We start from the raw sequence: 20,746 nt of genomic DNA, 5'->3' as shown, positions 1-20,746 counted from the left end.
CCTTTTTGCTTATTTGTGCACTAAGCTTTTAATTACTTTAATTTTTAATCAATCTCATTTTATTTTGCATACCAGAAAGGTAAGTAAATTACAACTGGGACTTTAAAGAAACTTCTCTGAAAAACCTACTGCCAATCTGCTTAAAAGAATAAAGACCAAAAACAGAGTAGAGAAAAATATCTTTGTGGACAACGGTTCCAAGAGGCATTCTGTTTACAAAAGGGGTTCGTGACCCAGGAGGCAAGATCATCCCAAAATGCACAAATAGACAGACAAATGTATTCTTCACATAAGGGAAAAAATAAACCTTTTAAGTAATAAATGTAAGCTTCTCTCAGAAGATTTAGGAGTACAACAATCAGATTAAAAACGAAAAGTCAGGATATTAATTTCTAGTCGTCTTCAAAAAGAAAACTTTCTAAAAACTTTGTAGCCAGGACAAAAGATTCATGAGGATCTTTGATATTGACAGTGCTTCTTTGCAAATGTCAGTGAGGAAACATTCATGCTTTTGTATTTTATAGCAATGCATTTAAAACGCCACTGTTGGTGAAGAGACTTAAATCTGGAAGCTGTAATAACATTACTGATGATTTGTCCAGAGGCTGTTTTAGTCAACATGGCACTTTCAAAATAGGCTTAGTTTTGTCGCATTTCATTTTCTGGAGCACCTTCTAGAAAAGACAAATTTGTACAAATGCATAAAGGCTCCCCAAATCCAAAGCAAGGAAAATGCTTCTTGCATATATATTTCAGATCTAAGAGACATTTCCTGCCTATGAATCTCACGTTTGTGAGAAGCAGCTTGCATTCTCAAAACTAATGGAATACCTTAAAAAGCCAAAAAAACCCCCCACCAAAAAACCCCCAAACAAACCAAAAAACAACCCACATGGAACTGATCATGATATATCCCAAATTGTCCAGTACTAACCTCTTTCTGTATCAGAAGCAAACTGCTATAACTATAATATTATGCATCATTACAAAGTTTCATAGACAAACCAGTTCCTGAAAAAACTGAGCTGCCTTTCTCCATTTTGTTCAGATGGAACACAGTTATGCTACTTGACATAAGCTGAACAGTCATACATGACCTTTAAAAAAAGTCTTTCATGCATTCTGAACGACTTCTATTTCTCCAGTGGCGATCAGAGACCTTGAGATGCAAGAAGGAAACAGTCTACCCTCGACAAGCTAAAAATGTTTGTAGAAAAATATCCTAATTCCTTAGATAGAAACAGGGCTTTATCAGAGCATTGATCCCAACTCAAAACGCAATGGCAACTATACAACTCCTGGTATGAGCATCATACATGTGTTAGTCAATACCTCAATGTATGGACTGATGGATTAGCACTTGAAAAGGGGGTTTTTGCCTCAGCTTATCAGTAGATTAGTCAGTAAGCATCCACTGAAACTGGTTACAGGAGGAAGAACTTACAAAGCAGAAATAATGTACAGAAATAGTACATGCATTTCAACTATATAGAAAAATGTATTTTAAAGGATAACTCTAAAAGAAAATATTTAATTAAAATAATTAAAATAAATTCCAGACAAAAGATCCTGCTATACCTGAGGCACTATAAAGCTCCTGTGTTATACGCACACAGTGCCTGAAAGAGCAAATAAACCAGACTTACGCTTGTTAAAGAAAGACTAACCAGGAATAAGCCACACACCACTGCTGTAAAGAAAAAAATGTATAAAAATCTGTAACATGCATATGCTGTATATACCTTGATGAAGGAAAAGGAAGAGGGGGAATTTCACTGTTAATTTTGTCACAGTAGTGCTCAAGAAAAGAACGAAGATGCGAAAAGGTACTTTCTTCAAGGTCTACGCAATAGGGTCTGTGCCATGCTACAACTTGCCTGGAATCAAACATAAAAAAAAAGTTAACTACTGAAAATATTCCAACTGCTTTAATAAATTAACAGTTTAAGTAGGTTGAGTACACAGTTGACCGAACCAATTTTTTTCTTAGAACAAACTAATATGACTGAGGCAGACTAACTTCCTGGTCCTTGAAGGTATGGTCTGCTCTCTTTTCTGTAGAGGTCTTTACAAATCAAACACTCTTCATTTATGAATAAAAACACCTACAATGCCATAAATATAAAACCATCTGTATTTAATCTGACTCGTGCAAAAGATGACCAGTACTCACAAAGGTGGCTTTAGCACAGATGCCGGATTATAAAGAAACTTTGGTATAATGTAGGGAAAATTCAAAAGGGGTAGTACCACTTAGTACTATGTGAGTCTCCCTAATTTTTTAATTGATTTTTCTAAGATAGCTCCCTTTAAAACAGGACATTTGAAATTCTTCCTCAATTATCTTCCAAATATTAAGTTGTTCTATTCCTTTGTGTTAGTCCATGCATAAACTTTACCAAGACCATGCATAAAGTTTACCAATTCACTTCAATCACTTGTTCACATCTTTGGTGTAAGAAAGTGTTATTTCAGTTATTGTATATTAATAACCAAACTATTTATTTGCCTTTTTTTAATTCAGGTTAACATGTAACCATCCAGAGATTTGTTAAGATGTTTAAATCCACGTCAGTAATTTGTCTAAATTTCCCCATTTCCCCAAGTCTTGTGCTTAGTTTACTCCTTGTTACACTAAAGGAAAGTATAAGCATATGGCTTTACAATAAGCCATAAAAAAATCCTGTCACACAGAAGCACAAAATAAAAAAATACCGAGTTGTTTCTCCTCCCACTGCCTAACTTGTCGATTTTTAGTAAACAGAGGTAATTTTTGTCTAACAGCAGGTAAGAAATCTTCATATACAGATAACTAACACCCAGATCCTTGGTGTTGCTCTATTTCCACTAGGAATCTGTAACAGTTTAAAAAGAAGAAAGAAGAGAAGAGGAGGAAAGAGAGGAAGAGAAAGAGGAGGAGAGAGAGGAAGAGAGAAGAAAAGAGTCTCCAGTACAAAACATTACAAGCAGAGTACTTGAAACGCATGACATGGTTAACACCTTCAGGAAAGAGCTACAGGTTTCCCAAAGTGGACTTGTATAGAAAAGATTTATACTTGTCCCCCAATGTCATTGTTACCTGTCCCTCGGAAGAGCTGTCCAGGCAAGGCTATGGGACGTTCCTGCTGAAATTTGTTGAATTGCAACTCCATCTAATCCGCTTACTTTCTTCGGTTTAGTAATGGGACCAGTAGAGTTTCCCTGACCACACTGTCCCATTGAATTGTTACCCCAAGCATAAACTTCATTATCTATAAACATAAATAAAGCAGAGAACAAAACCTGAGATACAATTCCTTTTGATCAAGAGGAAGATTATTTATTTTTACATCTTATTCTTTTTACCATGAGAAAGTGCCAAACAGTGACTGTCACCAATTGAAATATCAACTATTCTCGTAGCAGCCAGTTCTTCAATAAGCTTGGGTCTGAGAGCAGTTGCCTCTGAAGAGCCACAGCCAAGGCATGCACCGCAGCCCCATGCATAAACCTAGAGCAATCAAACCACAAAATATCAGCATGTCAAATTTCTATTATTGGTGACCACGAACAAACAAAATACCAGATAACCACTTGCACATTAACTGCAGTTACGCTTTCAACAAAACATGCACAGTACTTTCATGACAACTAATGTACACGTCACATAATCTACATTTCTTCCCTCCAAGCACTCAGATCACTGGCCACAGAGCACGTCAATAGGGAAGCTGTTGCAAGAAAAGAAACTGCTACAGCAAACTTCAACACTCCTAATTCATACTTTAAAAACCCATTGTCTGTGAATCACAGTGGAGTGTGGTGGGGGGGTCCATTAGGTTACACGTGTAGAAATGCTTATTGTATTACATGTATGTACATCATGCCAGTAAGGGCCCTCATTTACCACCTAAACATTTATCACCGAGCTCTCCTGAGATTTTTCAGATAAGAAATACATTTTCAGTTAACACTTATATTCTAAAATAAATACATATTTTGAAAAACTATTAAATCACTTAACCACCTGAGTTGCTTAATGCATTACGAATTACAATCATTTCACTGCTTTTTGCTTCTAGAACCCACTTGGCTTCCTCAATCTAATTTGGTTTTGCACTGGTTACGTTTATTAACCTAAAAATAATTCATTTTCTGTGATTAAGCAAGACTCTTGAGAAGTGTACTTTTACATGACTCTTTAGCACATTTTGAATTACTCTGGCACATTAGGATCTCAGTACTTAGTCAATCTCTGATCAAGAACTTTACTGATATTTAAGTACTAGTTGAATGCTGAAATAATGAACCCACACCATCTTCACCAACTTTTATCATTTGAGTGAAAAACTGTTTTTGCCTACCTGCCCTGTTGACGTCAACGCAAGTGAAGACTGGCTCCCAGCACAAACTTTTCGAATAAACATTCCTTGCAAGGCTTCTATAACTTTAGGTTTATATACTCTATTTGTATCACCATGACCAAGTTTGCCTACAAAAGGAGGAAACACAGGTGGAAGGTATTTTCAATACATAAACTATCACAATTAGAAGTACCCAAAAAGAATTCTTTTTGGATCTCCAAAAATTTCAGAATATATTTTTAAAATTAAAACATATTACATTTTTTGTAAAACCTATTCCCTTTCAATTGCAGTAATTATAGACTTCTGGAAATATATATTTATTATAGTGTAATTAAAAAATAAAACATTAATTATATATATCTACACTGTTCATTGCCTGCTGTTTAATTACTAAAGCCTTCCAAAACACTAAACCATAACATATTTGGCAAAAAAAAACATTAAAAGATTTCTCTCTCCTACTTTATAAACTGATTTGAAAAAAACTAATTTTTCTGCATTTTTTTTCTTAACAGGTGTGTGCATTTCTGTAAACATTAATATTTTTATTCCCTTATTCCTCCTTTAAGTTTCTCTTGAAAACAGCTATTCATCTCCACAACTTCCCCATTTTCAATCAATGACCTCAAAAACAAGGACTGTCACTAGACCGTGTCAGTGTGTTGACAGAAAAACACTCCTCAAAAGGAAGGAGAAAAAACCAAAATCAAATGTGAAATATATTACAAAGACTGATAATTTCTACAAAGGTTATGCTTTGATTCATGTTGGTTTAGCTTTCCTACAACAATATTTTAGTACCACATTATTAATATCCAAAAGCCAAATTGTTTATAATTTACTGAAACAGAAGAGCAAACTCCAATACTTTGTGAAGGCTAAGATGCCTGTCATGTTAAAAACTGATTTTTCAACTGAAAATACAGAGAGAGAGAGAGACAGAGGAGTGGCAACAATTCTACAGGCGCATGTCAGAGCTAGCTTTTGAATGAAATTCACATTCCTACCCAGTTCTATTAACCACCAATTTGATCATGAGATTTCTGTAGTCTGCATTTTCCTGTCTTCTCATACAAGGCTAGGAAGCAATAATACAGCAATTTTAATCTGAGTCTTAATTTTTATCCAGCAGCAAAACCAAATTTAGCTAAATACAGTAATGGTAGAAAATGAATGATTCTATGTTTCCCAAAGAATCTACTGGCAATGAAGCTTAGAATCCCTTCATTTTTTAGACGGGAGACATTTCTTCAAGAGGCAGTTTAAATGCAGCAGTTTCTAGTACATGAATACAGTTATTGCCCTATCACATAAGTGAATTTATTTGAAAGTTATCAGCAAAGCGTTTTTTCCGGAATTGTTTATGCATTCATTGAGCCTTCTGCTCTGTGAAACTCCTCATCCTTCTGATAAATCTGCTTTTGAAGTCTATAATCTTGCAGTTAAACTTCAAATATTTTATTTAGATTTTACTAAAATCCTTTTTTTGAACAGCTACCAAATGAACAAAAAAACCCCAAACTGCAAGTACCGAGGCTGTAAGATAGGTGGAATAAGACGAAAATTACTACCAAAATGTTCGTTTTACCTACCATTATCTCCTCCTCCAAATGACCATACTGTTCTCCCATCTTTGGACAGAGCTATTGTGTGTGAACTGCCACAGGAAACCTCTCCTACATTGCTAATATCTTTTACTAAAGTTGGAATGTTGCGGCTGTTGCTGTCACCATGACCTAAGGAAAACAGAAAAATATTTTTTCTTTTAGTGAAGATTTAAGTTCTATCTATGGTTTGTAATTTCAGTAAGATTTTGCAAAACCCATATACATTGTAATTATGACAAAAGATAATTTCTGCCCACTTTTTGGGAAGATTTGTAGTAAGGTTTCGAAGCGATCTGTAGTAAGGTTAAGAAACATTTCATTTAAGACATATTCCAGAACACTTGTTCATACCTCACTGCCACTAAATCATGGGGCTATTATCTATCTCGTTTAAAAGAAATTCAAAGAATCACTAGTACAACTGCCTTTAATATCAGCTGATTAGCTAGCTTAGCTATACCTAATACTGGGCAGCAGGTAGACTGAAAAGGATGAGGAAGCTAAAATAAGAGCACACTCTTACCACTGTAAATAAAAGCATACATACTGCACAGACACATACAACCAGCAAACTAGTTAGTTTTAGACAGTCATAGTTCTAAACTGGTCCTTTATGCAGAAGCCAAATACATTACAGTATCACCTACTTCATAATAAGCATGAGTTACATGTCTAAAACTACAGAAATTCTGCAGATATGGAAGAAAAACGGGTAACAGAGGGAAAATAATACTACATGGTATCCATAACAGATCAAAATGCGAACAAGTTACTATGACCTAATTAAATGCTACTTTTTAGCTGCGCACTGGAACTCACCGTTGCACACTCTGAGCTCCTCAAAGCACGTAAAAATTTCACATTAACCTAAAACTCAACATTTCCACAATTCCCCCCAAAATTTTAGGTTACCTATATACACACACCTGTGTACATGTGTGCATGTATATTTGTATTTAGAGGGGACAATAAGGGAACAAGGCAAATACATGTATAGTATCATTACCAGACACAGGAATTCTTCCAACAGCATTTAATGAAATTTTAAAATTACCTAATCTTCCAAAGTCTCCTTCTCCCCATGTATATAGCTCTCCATCTTCTGTAACAGCAGCGCTATGTCTGTATCCAGCTGATACACATACAACAACCTACATTACATGCAAAAATAAAAATCAAGTTTTTATACAAATTGAATAGAAAGTTTGAAAGCTTATGAAAAGCAAGTTTCAGAAGCAGTCTACAGAAATTGACTGGCAATTTTTTCTATTTAGTATTTGATAAGTGGAAATCAGTACACAAAGAGACAAGTTTATATATAAAATTGGTCATGATTTATCAAGCAAATTTAATATAATGATATCCTAGTCTTACAGCAGCAAAAAGAAGTATCAGTGGATGTTTAAAACACTGGGTAAAACATAGAATGATAGGGAAGAGAAGGCCTTGTAGGACAATACAAAGCCACTTTTCAAATGAAGCCACTAAAAAGTTGTATACAAAAAGTCCTAATGTTACAGCTAACAAAAGCAACCATCTCCTGGAATGTCACTGCAGTTCAGCAAAAGCACATGCGCAAGTTTCCCTCTTAAGATTATGAGAAGGTTTACTGGCAATGTCATGGTCCAAATCACATGCCTAAAGGCAACCACAAATTTTAGTGCTTTGCTGAAAGCAGACACAGCTTCAGAGAGACATTTAGATAAAACACAGAACATTTTCTTAAGAATTTATATATTTCAAATTTTACACAACATCACAACTGAACAGAACAAAAACAGGTGTTCTACTACACAAAACATACCTTTCCTTGCAGAGGACCCTGAATAAGTTTGGGATATTTCTGAGTTGAACTATTTCCATGTCCCAGTTTTCCATAGTCACCATCACCCCAGCTGAAGACTTCCCCTTCTGTTGTAAATGCTAAAGTGTGACCATCAGATCCTTTTGAAGATGACACTTTTTTAATAGACCTATGAGGCTCAAAAGTCAACTTTTTCAATGTGGACTGATTATTGGAGTCACCCAGTCCTAGTCTCCCATAGCTGCCTTTACCACAGGCTCTAACAGAACCATCCGTAGAAATAACAAAAGTACAATATTGTCCAGCTTCAATCTATAGAGAAAAAGGTTAAAATAGTAAAAAGGAAAGATTAGATAAACGTAAAATTCATGTATACGTCTAGAAGTCTGTATTTTTAAACAGAATGTCAGATTTCTTTACATAACCCTTTCATATAATAGGATCTAAAACTTATGCAGAATTTGGACTTCTGCAAGCAGTAAAATTCAAATTCTTGAAAAATATTTTGAGTACATCTATTTTCTTGAGGTAAAGGATGTAAATAGCGATTAATCTATTTTAGTTATTTGCATCTCTTCTACAGACTACAGAACTCAAGCTGCCTTCAGATCTCCAAGACTCATGGATGGAAAGGGACAGTCTTTGAAGGTATCTTAATTTCTTAAAATTAAAAGGACAAAGTAGCAGCTCAATAAAGCAATGTAGGTTTTGCTTAATTTTAACCAGTACCAAGTGGTAACATATACCAAATGCTAAAAAATCCACTACCATTTGAGACTATGCATTTTAATTACATAAACACCCAAGAAATAAGACCAAAAGTTTTTAAGAAAGAAAGAACTTGCCTCTATTTGAAAGTCAGCGCACAGCTGAAGACTGACCCAATAGCAAACCAACTAACTCTGCAATAATTTTCTGTAGGAATCTTAACACACCATACATGCAAAGCAGGTTCAAATCTAAAGCATAAAGGCACTGCATGTTCACATCATAAAATGGCACAAAGCAGGTGGTGGACTGCATGGTGACAGCCCTATTTACTGTGAATTAACTTCTTCATACAGAAAAACCCTATAAAGATTGTCAATAAAGGTTAAAGAAAAAATTCTTTATCCCACTGGGAAATCACATAAATAATTTCGTATGGGTGTATACAGTACTATTTAAAGAGTAACTCATTCAGATCACTCATTCCACTCATGTGTGTTAGTGTTTTGAATGCATAAACTTGCTTTACGATGCCTGGTCCTGCAGTCCACTGGCATATAAAATACATCAATAGAAACAATTCCGGAAAAAGTACCTAAATTGTCTAGTGACCAAAGAAATGCTTCTACTTAAGTCAACACTGCAAAGCCAATACAGTAACAGAAAAACAAACTGTTCTATTCTGTGTCACACATCAATAGAAGTACTCAGTTGCAACTGCAGAATCTGTGACTGAGAGCAGAAACAGCATACTGTATATTGATTTTCACAAAGCTAATTAAGGTTGCTGTGCCAGCAGTTAGCCTGGTTTGGAAATTTAAACTAGGCAACTTTGGTGTGAAAATCACCAATGGAAAATAAGATTGAGTAGTTAAGATACTGTTTAAACAACAGTGTAAAAAAAATACAAGCAAGTAAATTCGTCTCTGCAAATGCATTTCATAGCAAGTTAGATAATTCAATCATTCTTGTTACATGGACATTGATCTGTGTGTCATTAAAGAAACAGAATGTTTTTTCCAAGCATCAATAAAAGTAGTGAGAGCCTTTCAGTAAAATAACTTATGTGATTAGTTCTGATTATCATGCCTTCATTGCAACTTGACACTCAGAAACAAAGTACTATTTTCCAATTTCATACTGTAACTATGAAGCTGTTAAACGTTACATAACGTCACTCACCGTCTGTGCATCAGAAAAACTTGGAGCAAGCTTCGGCTGAAGTATTTTCTCTTGAGTTCCTTCTACCAGTTGATGACTGCTGTTGCTACCCCAAACATACACTTCGCAGGTCTCAGAAACAATGGGAGCATCACCTGTTTGAATGCTGTCAGGGCTGGCACACGTTCTAGAATAGTCTGATGCCATTCGACAAACCTATTAAAATGAGACATTTATTGCACAGTAGCACTTTAATTCATTTCCATATAGTCACAATGTTTAATGCAACTTTAATTTCCCCTCAGTATGATTCTCTCTCTAAAACACAAATCATCCGTCACCGTATCATTAGCTCACCTAAATTACTTTGTTTCTTTACATTTTAGTTTTTCAGCCTTTTTTGCCTTCCTTTTCTGAAACTCCACAATAACTCTGTGAAGACTGGACCATACCCACATGCATATACCAATTAGGCATGTGAGGGGGAAGTAAACTACAATTACCTTAAAGTCAAGGTTCATTTCAAGACATACCTCTTCAAATAAACACAGAGCTGCCTCGTAAAGAGAACATAAGCCATCAGACGTTCTAGTTGGCTCTCTCCATTGACTTCGATCAGCAGATGATCCCTACAATTTTTAAATGTTGTTGTTATTATGAGAAAAATACTTCCATAGAGCAACAGTGCACCTGTACAAAACACATTAGGGATTTGTTCTTATGGTTATGCAAAATTCAAAGCTCTTTCTATAGGCATAAGTAAATCACCTTTCTCCCCTGACTTGTGATATCTGCATACACTTTAGGATAACAAAAATGTAACAAGTGCTAGTTAAACATTCTTATTTATTGATTTTTGTAAAAGTATCTGGGTTTAGAGTTAATTTCTCCTAATACTGCTTTGTTCTGAAATGCATGTCACTTGTGTTTAGTTTAAAAGTGATTATGATTTAATTTTAAAATGACTAATCATCATTATTTTTGTGTTTACATATCTTCCACATTTTGGTCTCTAATTTTATATCTAGTCTAAAACCAACAACAAATAACATTGCCTATCAGGACATTCAATCCAATTCAGATCTTGCCATGCTCTTCTCATGGTCCTCATTCGTTGAACTTTTTTTGTTTTTAAAATTTGTTTATTAGCAAGCATTACAACTCTGAGACGAGAGAAAAGAAGGACCACTTCAGGGAAAAAGTCCTTACCTGTTTCAGTCTGAGCATACAAGGCAGAAGCTTGCCGTAGCTTCTGAATGCATAATGTGTAAAAATTTCATAACTTTAAAAAAAATATTAATCTAAGACCAGAATTAAGCACTCAACATACAAAGCAGTGTGCCATACTTCCAAACAATTTAGCTCATTTTCTTATCACATTAATTTCTGAGCAGTAGAAAAAACGCTAAACGTATCAAGTCTTACTGATTCTCCAAAGATGTATAAGCAGAGGTTCAGGTTAAATGGGGAGCAGGAATGTCCAATATCAGTAACTTTGAACAGGAAACAAGGCATATAGCAAAATTTTGAATTCTAAGCAAATTCAGCAAAGCAAGCCTAAAAACCAGTTCCATACTGTCTGACTCGTTTGCTATGAACCTAAGCATAAAGTGCAAGTGAATCAAGTATGTCCTTGATTCTCTTCCTGAAGTTAGAGCATAAAGCCAAAAGTTAACACAGTGCTTGCTTTGCTGTTTCATCTCCTTTACCTACGAGCAAACGGGTGGGCAGGGAGGAAGAGACAGACAGTGGTAACAAAGGAAATACTTAAAAAAAAAATTTCACCAAAAATCTTTTTAACATATTAAGCAAACTATTCAGCAAACTGGCATTCAGCATTGAGAAACTATTTACAGTTAAGAATGCAACTACATTTGCAATGTAGAAAAATCAAAGCTGGTATACCTACCAATGATCGTCTCATCTGTGTTAATATACTCATAAAGCAATCAAAGCTGATCATCCCTTCTGGACTCTGCAGCAACCTGTTTTTCTCCATGGTGTTTACTACAGCTGAAGCACCTAAAGCCATTTCTATCCATTCAAGAAGATATCGCAAGGAACCTCGTTGGGCAGCCAAACCAAGAAGCAACTCAGAAGCTAATCTACGACCTAAAGTGTCTGCCCCAGAGTTTGGAATTGTTACTCCTTTAAGAAATGTTGTTACTTGTGATAAACAGTCCAACCCCATTGGTGGAATCTTGCTTTCATTTGCTAAAGATAAAGGTGGTAAAGAGCTCACGACTTCTATTGCAGTATGGATAACATCATTGCAAAGACTGAGGCCAGGTCCTGATGCAGGCATCATCCAACTTTGTCTTAGCAGTGCAAATAGCAAGCTTAATCCAGTCCGAACTCCCATTTCTATGAGTGCATCTGTACTTGACCTAGGACGTTCGCTGACAGAATGCACATCTGTTGATCCAGAACTGCTTTCTGGCGAATGCTGCTGTTGTTTCACCTTACCCTTATCGTGATATTTATTAGAAAGTGCATAGAAGACACGCTGCAACACAAGGAGACGTTTTCGAAGTGCTCCAGCAAATGGAGAGTCTGAGCATACCATCTTTGCCAGTGCCAGCTGGCTGCTAAGAAGGGCATCCAAGTAGTGGTCCTGTTCATCACTAGATAGAGATTCCCGCTCAAAATCTGGTAACTGAGGTCCTTTGAGGCACAGAACCTGCTGGGGCAATGGCACAACTTCTTTATTGCTGACTAACTTAGTGTACAAGATAGAAACTCCCTCCCTTGTTGCAATAGATTCACTGTCTTCTGTGATCCAGGAGCTGTTTAGATGTTCAAGCCATTTCAGCTTCACAGGTGGGACCATAGCTGCCATGTTGGTTTACTCCTTTGCCATTAGTCCTGAAAAGGAAAAAAACCCTGTAAATAGGTGTGCAATATTATCTACTGAACTTACTACTCACAGCAGGACAAATCCTGGTAATCCTTTAAGAATGCAAGTAGCAAAAAATTAATCTCCAAGAATTACCAAAATTCCACTACTTTACCCATGTAAGTGCTGCAATCTGGAATTCAGGTGAAAAACTAAAAGAATAGTTTAGAAGTAGTATAAAAAAAGACGTTTTGCAGATTAATTTTTATCTTCATTTAAAAAAAAAAGTATGTGTATATGTGCAACTTATGGTGTAAGAATTTTAGTGTAAGCCTGCATTCTCTAAATCCACATGCACAGAAAGTCACAGAAAGCATATTTAATTCTGCTATCTTTCAGTGAAAATACACTTTTAATATTCTCTAGAAGAAATAATATTCTTTTTACAGACCGCAAAACAGAGGACAAAGACTTCAAAAAATGAACAAGATCACACACAACTGTGTACAAGTAAATTATTTTACAACAAATGAGACTACCAATTCAGGCCATAACTAAGGACTCAACCTGTCAAACACATTTTTAAGTCCTGCTGTCACAAACCACTCTTTCCCCTTTCTAAGGCAAGCCAGAGATCTCTTTACAATCTATGTCAGAATGTTAAACGGAAACCAGGACAGATGGCTTGACTGCTAGAGTGGCACATTATGTAGATCCTATTCATTCAGTGAATAGGCTCTTCAGAGCCAAATACACAATACTCTAAGTAAATTTACAGTATCAAAAATTATGTATTATATTAATGTATTCTATAATGTATGACTTAGAAAATATTCAAAGCTTTTAGGATGGATTTTTAAGGAAGGAAACACTAACAATATGGAGGTAAAGAGAAAATTTAATAACGCAACAACACTGATTTACCAGAAAAGTTCTAATTGGTTGCCAAACCAGTTTGACAGCTTACAACGTTCTTTCAAATCAAAGATATCAGTTTGAAAGATCTTTTTTTGCTGACAATTTTCGGAAAAAAACCCCAACACATTATGAATCATGACGCTTTTACGTGGCTCAATGAAACATTATGATGAAATTGCTACAAAATTCCTGAGAATCCTACAGTTAAAATGGGATTCCTTGCCACGTACCACAAAGCTTTTTTTGGCTAGCACTAGCCCCTGGAACACACCTCTTTTCTGACTTTTGCACCGCCTGAACTCAAGTCAGCTTATTTAGCTGAACAGAAAGATCCCTCTTGCCCTGAGAGACACAGTAGGGTCTGAGTTCTACACAGGTGGTCTAAAACCTCAGTTACAACATCCATTAAGCCATTTATAACTTAAGTGAAAAGTAGTTTCAAGGTTTACAATTAATTAGATGGGATTGCATTTTTGTTCACTGTTATAAAATTCAAAATCTAAAAGAAATCAACAGATGGAAAAGTTACACTTAAATTACAGAATATCAGACCTTTTAGAAATTTAATCTGAGTTCATCAACTTTCAAACTGAACATGGCAACAAGTCCTCTTTGATCACTTTCTGAAGGGACAACATAGTGTTGGAAAAGCAGATTATTTTCTCTACATAGTCCTTCTTTTGGGACGACATACCAAAGGTGTACAGCACGGACAGTATGGCAAATGTGCATACGGCCTTGTAGTTCCCCAATGCTCAGTCACAGCAAACCTCAACCATACTACTCAAAATGAAAGTGTAAGCCATTTAAAAAAAAAAAAAAATCAGAAGAGTATCTTGTATATTCAAAAACATATACAATTATTTAGGCAAATGATGCTGTAATAAACTACTTCCAGAATTTAGGTGGTGTAAATTTATAGAAGAATTGTATGTTAGGAAGACAAAGTATGGAGGTAAAACAGGGGGAAAAAATCAAGTTAGTTTTTAGTTAAGTTTTGAGAGATCTTCTCTGTCTTGAAACCAAGAATGTAATAATTTGGTTAATGAGTTGGTAAAACAATGACAACACAAAGCGCAGAGGCACCTCTATCACTGTAGATGAGTATGTCACGTGGGAAGAACCATACGTAGGTGAGAAGTAGCAAGATTCATAGCTTGAAATTTAATAGTAAAACATGCAAGCTTACACAATTATAGAATAAAAAGGTCTCCTGTAAGTAGTGAATCCATTATTTGGAGAATCAAAAGTAGAAGAATCTAGTGAATCACAGCAGGACCATGAGCCACCATGAAAGAAAATGCAATCCTGAGTAGTGTTAACAAGCATTTCCAGAATGGTTAGGGAAGGGAAGCATTTTTACACAGTTTTATAAAATGGTAATCAATTGGGTTAGCCAGCTGGATTTCTGTCACATATGTCCTGAACTCATTAAAGATTAACACTGGATCATGCAGAGAAAAAGATTATTCTTCTGATCTATCCTAATAGACTATCTAGCCTGAAGGTAAGACTAGGATTGTGACTTTTCAGCACAGCAAATCAAAATAAATACACAATAAAAATTAAATAAAATGATATCTGGTCTATAAATATAGCATAGAAATAAGGGGGTAGAGTGGCTAAACAAGCAAAAGGAGAATATTGGCATAAGAACAAATGGGTATGAAACAATCACAAATTAATTTAAACTGAAAAACTCATAAGTTTGTTCCCAGTTAAATTCTGCAATGAGTTTCTAATGAAAATAGCGAACCTTTCTGGAGTATAATGAATTCTGATAGTCAACACAGAGAATTCTTCTAGTGTCATGTTGTCATTCTATTAGGGAAACATTTACTTCAGGCTAACAAAAAGATCTTCCCCGAAGAGATTTCTATCACAAAAAGAAATCCTAAGTAACCTGCAGCAAGGACACAAACTGAAGTTTGTTCCAATTCTGCAATATTTAGAGTAATAAAGTAAATGAATGGTTTTTAAATTTATTTACAAAGTGCCTTTCTTAGTGACTGCTCTCTCAGATGTATGGGGGAAGACTGTTCCATATAAATGCAGCAGTGCATGGCATTTCTTCTTTGTCACAACACACATCTCACCATAACTCACTTCTTCCAAGTACTATAGAATTGTATTTTAATGTTAGTAACCACAGTTCTAGCTTACCTGGTTATTACTTGAAAGTACACATGAACAGCACTTATTTAACAGACAAGGAAAATCGAGATTTAGATCTGAAGAACTAAAAAGTTGCAGAATTGATAGGCATGCAACATTATGATGATTTATGTCTGCATTGAATTATACAATGGGTGACCCTGCTCTCACGTTCTGGTATTTTATAAGGATAAAGGAGGTCAACCTAACAGGGTAGCTTTTCTGACAAAAATGTACACTGCTGAACAGTTCACATCTCTCATATAACAAGAAATTCCATAGACCAAAAAACAAAGAAATACAACTGACAGTACTCTCCCAAGAGCAAAGCAATGACTAGAACTCCTATACTATACATATTTTTAAAGCTCAGAAATGGAAGATGTTAGTATTCTTCAAACAATGGTTCTAACCAAAACCATTAATGTATGCCACTGATACCCAAAGGCAAGCTGCTGCAGAGACCAGTGTTTGCATGGTCTGGAAGTGTTTATGAGACTGAGATACAAGCAAAGCTTGTATTAGGATAGGTTCTTAGCAGGGCTTATTAGCCCAAGCACAGCACCATGTTGATACGTCATCCTGTTTACCTGATCCAAGCTAGTTCACATATTTTGCTACAGCACAGAATCATAGAATATCCTGAGTTGGAAGGGACCCATAAGGATCAAGTCCAACTCCCGACTCCACGCAGGACCAGCCGAATCAGAGCATATGACTGAGAGTGTTATCCAGATGCTTCTTGAACTCAGTCAAGCTCGGTGCTCTGAGTGCTTCCCTGGGGAGCCTGTTCCAGTGCCTCACCACCCTCTTGATGAAGAACCTTTTCCTGATGTCCAACCTAAACCTCCCCTGTTGCAGCTTCATGCCATTCCCTTGGGTTCTATCACTCATCACCAGAGGGAGGAGACCAGCACCTGCCCCTCTGCTCCCCCTTGTGAGGAAGCTGTAGGCCATGATGAGGTCTCCCTGCAGTCTCCTCTTCTCTAGGCTGAAAAAACCAAGGGACTTCAGCCTCTCCTCATACATCTTCCCCTCTAGACCCTTCACCATCTTTGTTCCCCTCCTTTGGACACTCTCCAATAGTTTTATGTCCTTTTTGTACTGTGGCGTCCAAAACTGCACACAGTACTCAAGGTGAGGCTGCACCAGTGCAGCGTAGAGTGAGACAATCAGTTCCCTAGACCGGCTAGCAATGCCGTGCTTGATGCACCCCAGGATACTGTTGGCCTTCCTGGTAGCCTGGGCACACTGTTGACTCATGTTCAACTTGCTGTCAACCAAGACCCCCTTGTGTCAATAAACTCTTCAGTCCATTTCTTCTCATTTTTTCCTTTGATCTTGCAATTTCAGTGTGTTCTGTCAACACTTAAGACTAAAAAAAAGGAATGCAATATGGTTTTGGAATAAGTATCTTTTGGGATTTCCAGCCATTTAAAAGTGAAGTGAGGGCTTCATTGCCAAATCCTATTCATAGTTCTGGATCAGAAGTAAAATCATTGATAACATGGCAAAAAACCCCTAAATCCAAAGAAAACAAACCACTGAGCTTGAAAAACTTCTCACATACAAGAATGCAGACTGATCACAACTAGTTGAGTCCAGGGTTCTTCTAAGTCTGATAAAATTTTTAAAAATTAATAAATAAGAAGAACACTCTGCTCCCAAAGAGACACTTCAGTTATTAACTGTAATGCTGGTAGCATTTAGAACTCCAGTTTCTTCAGGAGTCTTGATGTTAACTGTAAATTTTATGAAGCTATCTCTTAGCTTAATATGTAAGGAGGCTTTTTCAAAGCAAAAGAGTGTTTTCAAACTGCTCTTTTTAAAAGAAGTGTTGTTTAAAGGAATCCACAAATGCTCTACTTCTTATTGTACAAAACAGATTTGTTTGACTCCTGTTTTATAATCATTAACCATGGGTTACATAGGTTCTGAATGGTCAGTTTCTGTTCTTTGACCCTTCAAGTTCTAACGTATTACAATTTCATCAAAAAGTAATATAATATTCTGAAGGAGAGGTTTGTGTTGGTAGTTTGAGCCCTGTTTGATCTAATTTAAAACTCAGTCTCTGGGGGGTGGAAGGAATCTCTGTGCCATCTAGTGAGAGGATGTGCTTACTACACAGCTGTTAATGCTTGTAGTGCAACGGACAACACATAATGCAACTTTGTTCTCTCTCAGACTTGACATTTCATACTTTAAAAGAAAAAAAAGAAAAAAATCAGAACACTATATTACAGCTCTTCTGCCAACATACCTGCCAAAAAAGCACATTCTGTATTATTAAACAACTGCTTTTATTCCAGAGAAATTTTCTCTAAAATAGATTAGCACCTTCATCAAAAGCCTTACTTGAGCCTCAGTGAGCCTTGCCCAAATAACTTCAGTTGTATTACAGCAGACAAAATCCTTACACATCTATCACACAAAAACTGGAGGCACAACTGTTAACTACCATTCAGAGGCAGTGAGCATTCTTTGTATTTCATACTAGACACACCTTCTGTTTACTCATACTACAAAACACCAACAGCTGAGCCTCCAAGTGACACAGATAGGTATTACTACATCCAGGACCTTGTTCATGCAGAAAAGGCAACATTTTCTCATTTATCAGGAAGAATGGATTTGCTAACTACCATCTGATCTGAACTGCAACTGCAAGGCCAATTAATGCAAACTTCCAAACTCTGGTCTTCAGTGTCAAAGTTAGCACCTTCTCAAGAAGCAATACATGGGGATCTAGCTACATTAAGATGTTCCCTGAATAAAGACTCATTCATTTGCTTTATGTTATGCTTACACCAGCAATTCTTCATTCAGAAATTTCAAGACTTGCTCATGTACCTCAAAGGTGCAAATACTGCTCCTCTTCCTGAAAACTGATACATTTTTTTCTCTTCCCCTTGTATGCAGAGACTGAAGCTTGATCTGAGCTCTTAGTAGTGACCTACTGTCCTACCGCCACTTGCAAAAGAAATATGTTGGTCCATCTTAAAAGTAACATTTGGTTTGATGTGACAAGTAGTCTTTAACCAGACACACTGATGGCAACAAGCTGATTTGATATAATCCTGAAAATGCTCTCTGAATACAAATGTAAATTATCTGTCTCTGTGTGGAGTACAATCCCAGCAACTACATATCACTGTAGCTAATGACAAACAAGGTAACAGTAGCTAGCACAGTTTATAGGTAGGGTTTATTTCCTCCAGCTCATTGGCTAAGGACCACAAATACAAAGTTTCTAATTGCTCTGGAACATGGGCAAGGACATCTCATTTCTTTTCAAGTGCAAAAAGAAAATACATTTGACTTTGAAAGACCATGTGAACATATGCGCTGCTGTTTTACTACATCTAACCACTACAAGGTCAGCCAACAATGTGGAAGGTACCAATTCTGCAATGTGGGCCAACTTTCTAAACAAGCTGATCATATGGCCAAGCACCAGACTAAGCACAAAGAGAGAAGGCAGAAACATGACAAGAAGTGGAGAAAGGAAGCAGCAGCAGCACAAACCTAAAACAGTCTAAATGTATAGCAACAGCTTTATAAAAGTATTCCAACACGGGAGCACTTAAAACACTTTGAATTCAAGGTTCTGAATTCAAAGTTGGGGGGGGGGGGGGCGGGATGGGGACCCAAAGATTTTTTTGAAATTGCAACTATTGTTCCTCCTTAGAAACAGCCCTACGACATTTTGTATGCATTTATATTTTCATATTCTGGGACTCCACTTAGAGAAAATATTCCTTTCAGCAATCTGAAAATAACTTATCCTACTGTCAAATCACTAGCCAACATTTTACGTGTAGTAAAACTCCAAATCTTCCAAGTGAACAGCTCTCAGTGGTTCAAAAAAGCTAGGATTTAATCAAGATGATGCCTTGAACATTACCCATTGCATAATTTCTAGATATGTAACAATGTTTTAAAATTAGAATTATTACAGAAAGTTTTGATATTTTACTTTATATAAAAATGTATCTGTCCAGCACCAGGCGCAGAAAAATCTATTCACATTAACCAAACATGAACCACAAACACCTAGCTCTCCTTCCCTTACTCCTGGTTTTCTCCTCCTCCTCGGGAGGGGGAGGGGGGGAAGAAGTAGTAAATAGCAAGAATTTGCGACACAACTCACTTGTCATATCTTTTAGAACCACAGTTCCTGTTGGGCAACTGGCCATTTTGGGAGGGCACATATATTTTACTGGTGCTGATCAGTAAGTCAACTAAAATGGACTTAAAACTCATAGCTGAACAAGGGTTACAAGACAGTCTTACCAAATTTAACATCTATTTCAAAATCTCACTCTAGGGAACAGTTAGGACAAAATGAAAATATCAAACCCTGAAAAAGAAGTTCTATGTATCCTGGATGTGGATTTTTTTTTTTTTTTTTCCAAAATAGCAGTGGCAGCAACTTGCAGTAGAAGAAATCTGAAGTTAACTTTAGAGCTTGGTTGCTAACTCAGAATTCCAAGTTATTTGTTATAAAGTTAGAAACCCATCTGGAAAACCTCCACCTAGGAGTTGACTCTGAGAAAAAAAAATAATTCAGGAACACATTTAATAGAACCACAACTCAAGTGCAGCCAATGAAACTTTGTTACGCCACGAGCAAACAAGCAGCAGGAAAGAAAGTGAAGCAAAGATACAAGCATGAGACTACCTTCAGCAAAACCCAGGGCAAGGTCAAAGGTCAAATGCATTCCTTACAAACGTTATTTGGACAAAAGAATTTGGGTATTTCTTACCCAACTTAATGCCTACCAAGAAAGCTGTTTTCATTAACAAGTGCTAGGAGGAAGATTCAGAAACCTACCAATACTACTGGCAGTTCCAAAAAGAAAACCGCTGCCTAATAGAAGATGAAGGAAAAAGCATTTGTCCACCACCTTGTTAGAAACTACTGTTAAAGCTGAGGGGAAAACGATGCTTAATAGCTCTGTGAGCCACAGAGTGCTGCAGACTTTACAACTGAATTGAAGAAAAGGCTTAGATTCATCAAATATTCTACTGGAATATTTGCAAGCTGTAGAACAAAGCTGATAGTTACCCTTCGCTTCAACTGGGACACTGATTTTTTTTTCCTCTTGTATCACATGGAAAAGAATGAGAAGAAAAGAAGTTTAAAGTGAAACCTTTGAAAACAAGAGGAATATAATCAAAGTGGGGTTTTTTTCTGAGTTAAGAGGACAGT

At 36.4% G+C, this 20,746-nt stretch overlaps 1 protein-coding gene across 15 annotated transcripts in view; it reads right to left on the bottom strand.

The window, feature by feature from the left end:
* HERC1 (HECT and RLD domain containing E3 ubiquitin protein ligase family member 1) overlaps nucleotides 1–20,746 on the bottom strand; it is a 125,341-nt gene that overhangs the window by 71,658 nt on the left and 32,937 nt on the right. For all 15 annotated transcript variants that reach the window (XR_008578610.1, XR_008578609.1, XR_008578611.1 and 12 more), the window contains exons 2-11: nucleotides 11,536–12,491; nucleotides 10,160–10,255; nucleotides 9,648–9,842; nucleotides 7,758–8,069; nucleotides 7,008–7,104; nucleotides 5,939–6,082; nucleotides 4,344–4,471; nucleotides 3,346–3,490; nucleotides 3,080–3,251; nucleotides 1,743–1,877 (exon numbers count right to left, since the gene is read on the bottom strand). Coding sequence is in view for 12 of the 15 variants with exons in the window: in XM_054836672.1 (XP_054692647.1) it covers nucleotides 1,743–1,877; nucleotides 3,080–3,251; nucleotides 3,346–3,490; nucleotides 4,344–4,471; nucleotides 5,939–6,082; nucleotides 7,008–7,104; nucleotides 7,758–8,069; nucleotides 9,648–9,842; nucleotides 10,160–10,255; nucleotides 11,536–12,465 (2,354 nt within the window). In the remaining 3 variants the exon portion in view is untranslated. The remainder of the gene's footprint in view (nucleotides 1–1,742; nucleotides 1,878–3,079; nucleotides 3,252–3,345; nucleotides 3,491–4,343; nucleotides 4,472–5,938; nucleotides 6,083–7,007; nucleotides 7,105–7,757; nucleotides 8,070–9,647; nucleotides 9,843–10,159; nucleotides 10,256–11,535; nucleotides 12,492–20,746) is intronic.

This window comes from Grus americana, chromosome 10 (genome assembly GCF_028858705.1).
Source record: "Grus americana isolate bGruAme1 chromosome 10, bGruAme1.mat, whole genome shotgun sequence".
NCBI lineage: Eukaryota > Metazoa > Chordata > Aves > Gruiformes > Gruidae > Grus > Grus americana.
The sequence above is the reverse complement of the archived record's forward strand: the minus strand, read 5'-3'. Positions and strand labels throughout refer to the sequence as shown.